The 13343-nt window shown below is 51.9% G+C and overlaps 1 protein-coding gene across 1 annotated transcript in view; it reads left to right on the forward strand.

Annotated features, from left to right (window-relative positions):
- The first annotated feature begins 5003 nt into the window (after nucleotides 1–5003).
- Nucleotides 5004–13343, forward strand: part of GRAMD1B (GRAM domain containing 1B) — a 184827-nt gene continuing 176487 nt past the window's right edge. Inside the window, exon 1 of the mRNA XM_052652474.1 lies at nucleotides 5004–5377. Within this exon, the coding sequence (XP_052508434.1) occupies nucleotides 5004–5377 (374 nt within the window). The remainder of the gene's footprint in view (nucleotides 5378–13343) is intronic.

Raw genomic sequence — 13343 nt, forward strand, 5'->3', positions numbered from 1 at the left:
CCACAGTTCTATCAGAATTTCCAGCTTCTCTGATGGCAGCAAGTTCCTCTTTGTGAACGCCCACTTGCTGCTTCTTTCTCCGCTCCATGGGAGCCTTTGGGTCTGGCTACTCTGATGCCATGCGGGAGAGAGATTCTGTGTCCTCTCCTTGAGGGCAGGGACTGACTGTCTTGTGGCAGCCGTGTTGGAGGGGACACACCTGTTCGTGCTCTTGGGAGTTGCCTGCCCTTGGCATCCTTAGGGCTGGAGGGATGTGCGTCTGTGGGGGCCTGCTCCTTCCATTTCCCACTCACCTGGATGTGCATCCAGAAGGAATCTAGCTTCATAGCTGCTATGTTTCAGTTACATTCCCTCCTGGAAGTTTTCCACTCAATAATGGACTCTGGAGTTTGTGGGTCTCCCAAAGTAATAAGACAGGTGCTGGGTGTCTTGTGTCTGCAGGAAAAGGGAGCCTGAACAGTTGAGAATAAACAACAGTTGCTTGGTAATATGAGCTCCTTTCATTAAAGTCAGAGGCCTGGCTGTGAGCTGGGGGAAGGGAGGCCTGGGTGTTTAGGCACCACCTGTCTGGGGGGCCAGAGGTGAGGGCACCTCTGAGTCAGCTGAGAGCCAAATATGGGAGAGAAGTGATGAGGGGTGGGGTGGGGGGAATTGGAGAAAAATGCAGTGACTGAAGTTCTTTAGTCCTGACCCCCTGACACCAGCTCCTCTCAGAAACTTTTTCAAAACTTTGCATTTCTATTTCCTCAGTTGTAAAATAACAGTTGGAACTGAATGGTTTCATGTTGTTTAGTGATAAAGCCAACTAAGATCGGGGCTGGTAAAATTATGTTGCTTGCAAGGGACCTGATGTCCAGAGCTGATGCATTTGATGAGATTTGAGTGGCCTCTAACTAGCTTCAGATGACCCTGGCTCAAGTTCGGGCTTTATCATGGATCAGTTATTGTGTTTTTATCTGCGACCTTGGATATCTTTCTGTGTCTCACTTCAATAAATTACAAAATGAAGGTAATAACATCTGCTAGGGTCACTGGAAGATAAAATATTATGTATGAAAGCTCTTTATGAAAGTGTAAAGGTTACTCTACAAACAGAACACGCAGGACACTGGACAGGATCCAAAGAAGGACAAACTTCACTCTTCCCTCAATGTGCTAGAGTTTTCACTGTAATGACGACTGGTAGCTGGAGGGCATTTCATTTTCAAACTAATGTCCCATTTGATAGGGACAAGTAAACAGCTGAAGGTGAATGAGGAATGTGTTTTTTTTTTTAAATAATTTTTTTTTAATTGAAAGAGAGTTGATTTTGGGGCTTCCCAGATGGTGGTAGTGGTAAAGAACCCGCCTGCCAATGCAGGAGACATAAGAGACATGGGTTCCATCTCTGGGTGGGGAAGATCCCCTGGAGGAGGGCATGGCAGCCCACTCCAGTATTCTTGCGTGGAGAATCCCATGGACAGAGGAGCTTGGAGGGCTGCCATCCATAGGGTTGCACAGAGTCGGACGTGACTGAAGCGACGTAGCACAGAGTTGATTTACAATGTTGTGTTAGTTTCTGGTGGATGTGCTTTGAGAAAGGTTTTTTTTTTTTTTAATTTTTATGTTTTAGATGTGGACCATTTTTAAAGTCTTTGTTGACTTCGTTACAATATTGCTTCTGTTGTATGTTTTGGTAGTTTTGGCCGCAAGTCATGTGAGATGCTAGCTCCCCGACCAGGGATCGAACCCTCATCTCCAGCATTGGAAGGCGAAGGCTTAACTATTGGACCTAAAAAAATAGGGTTCTATTGGGTGACAAGTACTTTCTTTTCTTGAAGCCAAGAGTGCAGGTGGAGGTGAGCCAGGGCAGTGGTTGAGGGCTTCACCTATGTGCTTTCCAGCCAAGTGAAACACTCACAGATTGAGTGTAGAGGAGGTTTTCCCTCAGGCCGGAGGAGACGTAAATGATCATTCTCCAGGACTGCTGGGCACAGGCTTAAATTAAATCTCACAGGAGTTTAGATTTTAGATTCAGAATCTCTCGTGGGTGGAAAAGTGACTGAGGTGTGTGGGAAGAGGAAACTGCTAGGTTTTCTTCCTTTTAAGAGGCGTACGTTTAAATTCAGAGGGCTCACGGTCAATGTCAAAGGGGGCTGCCCTTCTTGGTGAATCTCCCTTTCCCCCAAGTACCCATGGGATCTTTGGGCACCTGTCTGTGGACCCTCCTGTTTTGTTTTCTCTTGTTTTGTTTTGTGGCTTCCTGGTGAATGGTATTGACTCACCTTCCTGTTGCCCGCTAAACCCCCAAGACCTGGCTCTCTGACTTCAACAGCCCCTCAACAAGCAGGTTCCTTTAACCGAGAAGTTATCAGATCCCCGGCAGAGTGCTCATCCTTGGAGGAAATCCAAGGCAGTGAGCAACTCCGTGGCTTAGTTCCGGAGCCTGAAGAGTGGAACGCCTCCTTGGCATTCCCAGAGCCGGATGCAGTGTCCGGCTGCTTGCCCGGCCTGACACCTGATGGCAAGGGGTTTCTCCTTTCCGTGACATATCCAGGAGTGAAAACAGAGTGATACTGAGCCCCCTTGAGAGAGCCGGTGATCGGATGTGGAAAAGAGTCAGAAACAAGACAGGCCACTCTTCCAGGAAGACGTTTATGGGTGGTCTGGCTCTGGCCAGGAATTGGAAAAGACCCTGATGCTGGAAAAGATTGAAGGCAGGAGGAGAAGGGAACAACAGATGAGATGGTTGGATGGCATCGTCGACTGAATGAACATGAACTTGAGCCAACTCCGGGAGACAGTGGACAGAGAAACCTGGCCTGCTGCAGTCCACGGGGCCGCAAAGAGTTGGACACAACTTAGCGACTGAACAACCGGCTCTAGTTTTTTTGGCTACGGTCTCTCTCGCCCCGAGCGAAATGTACTTCCCTCAGATTCCTGGCCTTGGGGAGGCTGTGCAGTGTCAGGATGCCTGGAGCCATGCCCCCCTCCCCAGGTGTCACTGCAGGGCATGGTGGGCCCAGGGCCAGCTGTCACACGAACTGAAGGGGTGTGTTTTCTTGCAGAGCTCTGGTAGTCTTTAGGAATGTGGTTTCTCCTCAGCTTTGGGACATTTGCGACATGCTCTTGTGACCATCCTGGCACAGAAACAAGGCATCGGTTCCCTCCAGGACTCATAGGAAGGGCAGAGAGGACAAGATGAACCGCATCTTGGACTTCAAGGTGCATTATCTGTGTTCCTCCTGGTCTGTCTGAAAGCTCCCATCTCTACTTGGGGCTTCCCTGGTGGCTCAGTGGTAAAGAATCCACCTGCCAGTGCAGGAGCCGTGGGTTCGATCCCTGGGTTGGGAAGATCCCCTGGAGGAGGAAATGGCAACCCACTCCAGTATTCTTGCGTGGGAAGTCCCATGGACAGAGGAGCCTAGTGGGCTGCAGTCCATGGGGGTCGCACAGAGTCAGACATGACTAAGTGAGCACACACATACACACATCTCGACTTGGGTTCTTACATGTAAGACTTACTGGAGAGGCATATGGGCTGGGCTGGGAGGGAGGGTGGCTGTTAACTTCTTTGCTATAGGAGCTGGGCTCTTTAGACTCAGTCTTGACAGAGGATTCCTCAGTGAGGTGGATCAGTTCTAGGGCCAGTCTCTTAGGGTGGAACCTGGGTCTAGAGAGTGAGGGGTTCAGCATAGCTTGGGAACTACAGGACTGACCCAGACTTTCTAGGTTCCATGACCTGGGGACATACAGATGTTTTGTGACCCAGTCCATGCAAGTGGAAGCAGAATTGACCCAACCCCCAGAAATGTAAAGGGAGTACCCTCAATTCCCCGGGACACCCTTTGCTTCATGCTCACCTTCCTCTAATTTTATTCTGTGCATGGAATGTGGCTTTGATATGGAGGGGATCACTCAAGATGTAGAGACCACCCCCCTTTTCCTGACTGGTCCCGTTGTGCTCTGTGTCTCTCAGGTCCTCTTGGCTGTCCTTCCTCCGTATGTCATGTCTGCTGTCTTCAGCTTATTCCACAGAGCTGTCCTCTCTCTCTTCTCCGCTTGTCATTTTGGAAGCAGCTTCTAGGAACCTTACTGACCCCCCCTCCGACTGTGTCCGGGCTTCCTGTGCCCCCGCCTGTACCCCAAGTGATTCAAAGAAAGCACCTTTCTCAGCAGAGGAAATCCTGCCCGAAGAGTCTCCTAGTTTCCCCGCCTCAACCCTGTATGCTTGGGTGGCCCTGGCGATTATGGCCTGAATTCCTTGGGTTCTCCCCCACCCCCACCCCGTCCCGCTCCCCCTCCTAGAAAAAGCTAGGAGTTAACACTAATAAGAGCTGCCCGGCCAATCGTCGCTTTGAGAAAGTTTGGGCGGTGATCCTGTTTCATTAGGCTGATTGGAGCAGCCGGGACTCGAAGGTAGAGTCCCTCCCCAGGAATCCCGGGTACTGTTACACTAGCTGTCGCCGCCCGTGCACGCCCCTTCTGGACAGACGTGACCCCCGCCCCCTTGCCCGCTCCTCGCCCCCCGCTCCTCCTCTTTTGTTTTTATCCAGCGTCTGCTTCCTCTCTCTCTCTCTCCCCGTCTTCCTCCTCCCTCTGCCCCTTCCTCCCGCTCTCTGCCTCCCTGCAGCGCCAAGCCGGCTCCCCAGCCTAGTCTGCCGAGCGCAAACCACTGAGAGTTTGCCGAGCCTCCCCTGGGGGCGCGGGCCGCCGAGTCCCGCTCGGGCACGGTCGCCAGCCGGCGAGGGAGCGCCGCCGAAGGAAAACGAGAGGGCGCGCGAGGGGAACCCCGGAGAGGGCGGCCGGGCGGCTGCGGGTCGCCGAGTTCGAATCCAGGCGGCCGCACCGCCAGCCCCCGCGCCCGCTCCGCCCGCGCGGCGCTCCGGAGGACGAGCTGGCTCTGCTCGCGGCTCGAGCGGCGAGCGTTTCCTAACGTGAGAGGCCGGGCGCCGCGGGCGAGGGCAGGGGAGCCGGGCCGGCGGGCGACGAGGCGCCGGGGCAGCGCGGAGGCAGCGGGTCCCATGCCGGCAGCCAACATGATGGAGAGTCTGCAGCCGCCCGCCCTGCAGGTGCCCGAGCCGCTGGGCGCACCCGAGGGCAGCCCGGTCTGGTCCAGCTCGTCGACCCCCACGCTTCGCCGCCGGCGCTTCAAGATGCGCCGCACCAAGAACGTGCAGGAGCCGAGCCTGGAGGCCGGGCTGAGCGGGGACCTGCCCGGCGTCTTGGCGCCCGGCAAGGAATTCCTGCAGCTGCCATCCATCGAGATCACGCCCTCCAGCGACGAGGACACACCGTGGTCCAACTGCTCCACGCCCAGCGCTTCCCCGCGCCGCAAACGCTTCCTCCTGCGCAAGTGGCTGCGGGTGAGGGAGCGGAAGGAGTGCAGCGAAAGCAGGTACGTGCCGTCCCGTCCCCGCCTTCTTCCCCGTTCCTCCTCCGGCCTCCCCAGAGCCTCCGGGGCGGGGGGAAGGGGGGGGCGTCCCAGGGCACCCGGGAAACTTCGCGGAGGATTGCAGGAGCCCTTCTCCCGAGTGGACGGCTTGCCCACGTGTCACCCATCTTCCCAGCCCAGGTGGGGCCCGGTGACTTTACAGTACACGTGTGCACGGGGCTTCACGCTGCGTTCCAACCCATCGGATCCTCACAGCAACACGAGTAGTAAAAACCATAGCAGCTAGTGTTTACTGAACCCTTAGCAAACTCGGGTCAGTAGGATGCGCCCTTCACCGCCTATCTCCACCTTTAATCCTCACAGAACCTTTTTGTGGTAGGTACTCTCAGTCCCACTGATGGAGATCGTAGGAGGCAAGAGAAATGTAGTGGTTCCTCCACTCAGACTTCAGTCTCTAAGCTCCGTTTTAATGTTGATTATTTAATTTTTGGCCACCCCAGGTTGTCTTTCCTGGCCCCCCACGTGTAGAGGAGGTGTATTCACATTGAGTGAGTCAGGTTTCCTACCACAGAGAATCTTTAGACAGCTAGGCCAGGTCCACACCATTGTAGTTTGTGCCATCTACTTTTTGCCTGGGTAGATGTTGGGTCTGAGTAGTTGGGAAGTTAGCTTTCCCTAGGCAGAGAATTTGTCTAAGAGACAGGTAGGTAGGGCAGCTCCACATAGCCTTGGAGGAAGAAGGGAGTTAGGTTTAAGGCAAGCCAGTTGCCTGGTGGAGGGAACAGGGGGCTGTCCTTACTGGCTCATTGAGATCTTGTACCTACTCGTTTACTCTCACACCCTAAGGCCCTGTATCTTAACAATGGTCTGTGCCTTTGTGTGAGGCAGCTGAGCGATTGGCGACCTTTTCCTGGACACCTCCTCCCAGTCTGTTCAATTCCATTCATCTCAGCTCAACAAGTATTGATTGAATGTTCTTGTGAGTTGTCTGATACTAGCTGAGGGTGCTGTGACTGGGAGGCAGGAGGTGGGGGGGGAGGTTGGGTAGAGTGTGGGGGATGTGGTAGTTAAGGAGGAGGATGGGAGGCGACTAGGATAAGAAATTAAGGCCTGTGAGTTTCCCTGGGATTGAGGAGATGGAATCTTTAGAAGTGTACCTGTGTCATGTGGTGGAGGCTTCCCAGGTGGTGCAGTGGTAAGGACTCCGCCAGTCAGTGCAGGAGACACAGGAGAGAAGGGTTCAGTCCCTGCGTCAGGAGGATCGCCTGGAGGGGGAAATGGCAACCCACTCCAGTATTCTTGCCTGAAAAATCCCTTGGACAGAGGAGCCTGGTAGACCACTTGTCTGTGGGGTCTCAATTTGTTTGTTTATTTTTGGCTGTGCTGGATCTTCATTGCTGTGTGGGCTTTTGTCTAGCTGCAGCGAGCGGGGGCCTACTCTCTAGTTGTGGGGTGCGGGCTTCTCATTGCAGAGCACAGAGCTCTAGGGCGTGTAGACTTCAGTAGCTGCGGTTCCCGGGCTCCAGAGCACAGGCTCAGTAGTTGTGGTACATGGGCTTCGTTGCTCCACAGCATTTGGGGCCTGCCCAGATCAGGGATCAATCCAGTGCCTCCTACATTTGCAGGCGGATTCTCTGTCGCTGAGCCACCAGGGAAGCCTGATGGGAGCCAATCTTGAACTAAAATAGTTCATCCCGGTTTGTCAGCTTCCCCTCAAATGTGAGAGACCCTAAAAGACCCTGAGATTTGACCCTGAGATTCTGCCATGTGTACGGAGGACAGTCTTACATTGGTAGTCAGGGTGGGGATAGGGTGGATTTGGTTATTTTAGGAAGATGTAGTGTCTTGGTTTTGAGATGTCTCTCTTGGTTTTGAGTTCTCTGAAGGTGCAGTACAGGGAATTTCCTGGCAGTCCAGCGATTTCATTGCAGAGGGCACAGGTTTGATCCCTGGTCAGGGAACTAAGATCCTCTAAGCCTGCCCCCGCAACTCCAAAAAAAAGGGTTCAGTGGAATCTTCATTTTTGTTGGAGCAGGGGACAAACTTTTATTTATTTTTTAAAGTATTCATGTTTCTTTATTTATTTGGGTGCAGCGAGCGACCTCACTTTCACTTTTCACTTTCATGCTTTGGAGAAAGAAATGGCAACCCACTCCAGCGTTCTTGCCGGGAGAATCCCAAGGACAGCGGAGCCTGGTGGGCTGTCGTCTATGGGGTTGCACAGAGTCGGACACGGCTGAAGCGACTTAGCAGCAGCAGCAGCAGCAGCAGCAGGTCTTGTCTTCGGCAAGCGGGATCCTTGATCTCTGCTGTGAGATGCTGGGTCTTTAGTCGCAGCATCCCAGCTCTTGTTGTGTCACAAGACCCGGTTCTGGGGTCCAGTTCCCCACCCAGGGTTTGAACCCCTGACCCTTTCATCTGAAGCATGGAGTCTTAGCCACTGGATCACTGGGGAAGTCCCAGGGAATATACTTTTAAATCAGGAAGGGTTTTCACCTTCTAGGAATAGTTTAAAAACTGGCAGTTGTTTTCTGTGGTGACTTGCTGGGTTAGAAGAATGTTGGTGTATATGTAGAAAAAGGCAATCTCTGGATTCAAACCTAGATTTGTCAGACTCCAGTCTCTACTCTTAACTGCTGTGGAACTGCCTCCTGTTGGAATCTGTCTCAATTGTGGCTAAAACAAAAGCCCATCTGTTTTAGGCCTTAAAAGTAGAAGGTTTCTGGGAAAGAAAAGAAGCAGTCAGGTGAATGAGTGATTGTAGATGGCCAGGACGGTTCCCTGAGAAGGAATTGGCGTTTAGAGGCAATAGGGCCCAAAGAGCGTTGGATCTCATACCAGGAGAAAGGGAGGTGTTCGTCACTCAATCGTGTCTGACTCTTCGTGACCCCATGGACTGTAGCCCGTCAGGCTCCTCTGTCCTTGGGGTTCTCCAGGCAAGAATACTGAGGTAGGATGCCTTTCCCTTCTCCAGGGAATCTTCCCAACCCAGCTCAAGGCCAAGTCTCCCACATTGCAGGCAGATTCTTTACCATCTGAGCCACCAGGGAAGCCCCATGTCAGGAGACCTGGGTTTATATTTAAGTTCTGTCCTTTGTTAGCTGGGGAACCTTGCACAATTCCTTTCATCTTTACGACCTGTAGATTGATGGCAGGTCTCAAGAGTGATATGTGTGGACATGTTTTGTAAACGTCCCTTTGCTGTGCAAGGGGGAAGGAGTGTTGTCCTCTTCCTGTGAGTGGCTCACATAGAGGGGATGTGTGCTGCAGAGTATAGGTTACATACCCACGTGTCCTGGAGCAGCAACCCGGGGCTCCTCACACATTACAGGATTTGGAGATGCTGATGGGGAAGTGACCCAGCTCTGGCTCAGATAAGGGGATGAGCACAGCATGCCCTGTAGGGCATCTTTCCTCTTCGTGATCCTCACCCCAGGTACCTCTCCACACCAAAGAAAAGACCCTTCGCAGGCCTTCGATGCCATTCTATCCCATATGGCACGAGGCTGAGAGGGCCTCAACTTGTGGATTGTTTTTTTTTTTTTTGCTACACTGGGTCTTTGCTGTGGCACCTGGACTTCTGTAGTTGCAGCATGCAGGCTCCAGAGCGTGTGGGCTTAGTTCCCTTGCAGTATGCTGGATCTTTGTTCCCCGACCAGGGGTTGAACCCATGTCCCCTGCTTTGGAAGGCAGATTCTTAACCACTGGACCACCAGGGAAGTCCCAGCTTGTGGGTTTTAACTGCACAAAGATAAAAATATAATCAGGAGACCTCTTTCCTCTTCTTTGGGGAGATAGGAGTAGAGAAAATGATGAAGTTAGCAAGGACCTTGGAGTACTCCGAGTCTAATTTTTTCTGGTTCATCTTTGTATTTTCACTGTCTAGCACTGTACTTGGCCTTTTGTTATGATCAATAGATGTTCATTGATGGATAAATTAATAACGAGTGAATGAATGATTACTTTTACTCTAGTCTTTATAATGAAAGTATCCTTATTCATGAGTCAGGGAAAATATCCTGCAGGAGATGAATCCAGAACTGAGTTTTTTACTGTATGATGGTTTTATTGAGACATAATCTTCCCAGGTATCCTAGTGGTGAAGAACCTGCCTGCCAATGCAAGAGACATAAGAGACACTGATTTGATCCCTGGGTGGAGAAGATCCCCTGGAGGAGGGCATGGCAACATACTCTAGTACTCTTGCCTGGAGAATCCCATAGACAGAGGAGCCTGGGGGCCATAGTCCATGTGGATGCAGAGTCAGCCCCAACCTAAGTGACTTGGTACACACATAATCTACATGCCATACAATTCAGTCAGCTTTAAAGTACACAATTCAGTGTATATTTTCGTATATTTACAAGTTTGTGCAGTCATCACTCCAATTTTAGAACATTTTCATGACCTTGAAAAGAAACCCATACCCTTTATATATCACCTTCAATCCCCTTGTTCTCCGTCCTCTCCCCTCCAGACTAGGCCATCACAAGTCTTTTCTATACGGAGCTGAGTTTTGAATGGGAACCAGATGCCTCTTAGTGAAGACAATTTGGATGTGTTGGCTTGAAGATGGGGATGATCTTGATGAGGGATGTGGGAAAATGAGGGTAGTGATGTGATGGGCTGACAGACTATGAGGTGTGCTGAAGAGTTTGAATTTCAATTAATCAGTCAGTCAACAAAGATGTATTGAGATCCTATGGACAGTGTGCTTTGTCTGCAGAGAGGATTCAACTCAATGGGGAGCCATTTATTGTAGGTTCTGGAACCTGGGAGAGACATGCACAGAGTGGTATCGGAGGCAGTGAATTCTTGCTGTTCTGTGTGAACCGAGTGTGAGGTGGAGGCTGGAGCCTTGCACAACTCTTCCAGCAGTTACTGTTACAGCTGGGGATTGTCATCTTGGCCACTGTTTGACATAAGGTGGCACAGGTTTTTGCTGGCCATGTTGCCCTCTGAGCTCTGTGAATAATGAAGTCTGAAGGTGATGGCTCTTAGAACTAGTACCCACATGTCTCCCTAGATCCTTTCGCCATAACTGGTTGTGGTGATTGTTTGAAACCCAAATTGAGAGATTTCCCTGGTGGCCAAGTGGATAAGAATCCACCTGCCAACGAAGGGGACACAGGTTCGATCCCTGGTCCGGGAAGGTCCCACATGCCCCAGAACAACTCAGCCCAGGCACCACAACTACTGAGCCTGCACTGAAGAGCCCAGGGACCACAATAAACAGTAACCCCCGCTCCCGGCAACTAGAGAAAGCCCAAGAGCAGCAAAGAAGACCCAGCACAGTTAATAAATTATATAAATTAAAACCCCAAAACCCAAATTGAGCACCAGAGTCCCTCTCACCTGCTGGAATGCAGCAAGAGGTCAGAATTGGACAGAGATACAACTTTTCTGACAGCATCCTGATGTCATTCTGCGGAGGAGGGTGGGAGAGTGCCAAGGAGCGGGTGAGTAGGTGGGGCTGGCTGACTTTGGGCTATCTTTCTGGGGGACACAGAGCATCTCTCTGTCTCTCCAGGACATCCTCCTTAGTCCTACCTCTTGCACCGCTTTCCCTTGGCATTTCTGTCTCCTCTTCTCTGTGACGTAGCGACCCTGTCATGTCTTCTTCCCGGCTGCGCGTCTGATCTCAGGTGGTACCTCTCACTGACTCTGCAGGCCTGGCGGGCCTGGTTATCTGTCTGGTGCCAGCCTAGCTGACATGCGTGTTTGCAGGTAGAGATTACCCATCACTGGTGTATTTGTTAACGTATCTGTTTTAAAACATTCATTTATTTATTTGGCTCCATCGGGTCTTAGTTGTGGCGTGTGGACCCTTTGTTGCACCTGGGCCCCCTGCATTGTGAACGTGGAGTCCCGGCCATTGGACCACCTGGGAAGTCCCTCCTTGGTTTATTTATCTTGAGTCTTCATCCCCTTCCCCTGACCTTCAGAGGGAGTCTTACTTCCAGTTTCAGCTCAGTTTCCAGGGAGCAATCTGATGAGTGCATCCAGATGCCACACCCATCACCTCAGTGAGGACCCCGCCATATGGGAGAAGCACAGAGTGTGAGAAGGAGAGAATTCATGTCTTTCTTCACACAGAGCATCAAAGAGGAGACCTGTGATTTGTCAGCAGATAAAGTAATTGGTGCTGGATAAGGTTAAACTAAACCTCACCCAGACCATTAATTCCTTGAGGGTGGGGACTGCATTTTACTCTCTGCTAAGTGCCTTAAATACGCATTTAATCCTCCCAACAAAGCCCCAGGTGGGTTATACAGCCAAGGAACCTGAAGTTCAGAGATTCGTTTGCTCTGGTCCCACACAGAAACAGGGGTGAAATCTGAGTCATGTTCTTCTAATTCCAGAGACATGTGCTCTTCGCAGCTACACAGCACCATCTCCCCAGGGCCTGGGAATGGTTGGCTCTTGCGTATTTGAGATCCCATCCACGTGGAGGGGGTCTTCCTTGGTGGCTCAATAGTAAAGAATCCACCTGCAGAGCAAGAGATGCAGGACACATGTGTTCAATCCCTGAGTCAGAAATATCCCCTGGAGGAGAGCATGGCAACCTACTCCAGTATTCCTGCCTGGAGAATCCTGTGGACAGAGGAGCCTGGAGGGCTATGGCCCTGGGGTCACAAAGACTCGATGCGACTAAAGCGACTTAGCACGCACACACGCACGCACGTCACATGGAGGGGGAGGTGGGAAGGAGGTTTGAAGGATGGATGGATGCTGAGACGTGTGTAGGGGCCAAGGGTTGGGCGTCAGCATGGGGTTATATGAGGGTGGTGCTACCTGGTACAGGTGAACTGCTCTGTGAGAAACAGCCAGCCTTGGGCTGTAGATGTGGTTTCCGGATTCATACAGTTTGCGGAAACTGAGAAGGCGGATCTAAGCCCTGTGGGCTGATTCACACTGGCCAGTTTCCTCCGTGGCAGTTGATATCCTGACAGTTTCCACGGTGGTTATATACTCAGGGGGTGCCAGTTCCATATAAGGGGAGAGACTGGGATTTCCATGGGGTAGATTAACAGGTGATAATTCTGCCTGGCTTGGTTAGTCTCTCCCAGCAGCACCAGTTGCTATGCTGGTCACTGATCATTGCTTCTAGGGTAACTCTGGAGTTTTCCTTAAGGCACTCGAAGGGCAGAGGTGCCAGTGGGGAATTTCCTTCCTGACTCCGATGAGTGAGCCACTAAGCCCTGAAGCAGGTGTTCAGATACAGAGCCAAACTGGTCCGAGAGCCTGGGGGGTGACTGCAGGCTTGCTGTATGTATCAGAGCTTTACGATGTCTGCAGGCTTTTCCTGGAGCCGCTGGCCTCTTGGGGTGCTTTCCTCTGAAGCCCAGATTGGTGTGGTGGCTTGCCAAGGGGCAGTTGGTACCTCGTGTGAAGAGAAATGCTTTTCAGCATGTGAGGAGGTTAATGAACCCTTGTCCTGTGACTTTGGAGCCTGAGGAACCTTTTTTCTCTCAGAGGAGATGGTGAGGGTTCTAAGGGATGGAGGGTTCTCAGGGTGGAAAATGGAATGTGGAAGGAAGGCAGGATGGGAGAGGCTTCAAGCTGGTGCACAGAGATGTCAGGCCTGGCCCACCCCCACCCCCACCCCGTGCCACTTGGACACAGGGTGGATAGCTGCATGCCACTTCCTAGAAGAAGTCCTGGTGGCTCAGTGGTGAAGAATCTGCCTGCCCATCCAGGAGACATGGGTTCGATCCCCGGTCCAGGAAGATCCCACATGCCTCGGAGCACCTAAGCCTGGGCGCCACAACTCTTGAGCCTGTGCTCTGGAGCCCAGGAGCAGCACCTGCTGAAGCCCGAGTGCCCCAGAGCTCCTGCCCTGCAGCTAAAGAAGCCACCGAGATGGGAAGCCCACGCCCGGCAAGCCCCTGCTTGTCTCAAAGAGAAAAGCTCACGCAGCAACTAAGACCTAGCACGGCCAAAAATAAATAGATAAATATTTTGGAAA

Source organism: Budorcas taxicolor, chromosome 15 (assembly GCF_023091745.1).
Source record: "Budorcas taxicolor isolate Tak-1 chromosome 15, Takin1.1, whole genome shotgun sequence".
In the NCBI taxonomy this organism is placed as follows: domain Eukaryota; kingdom Metazoa; phylum Chordata; class Mammalia; order Artiodactyla; family Bovidae; genus Budorcas; species Budorcas taxicolor.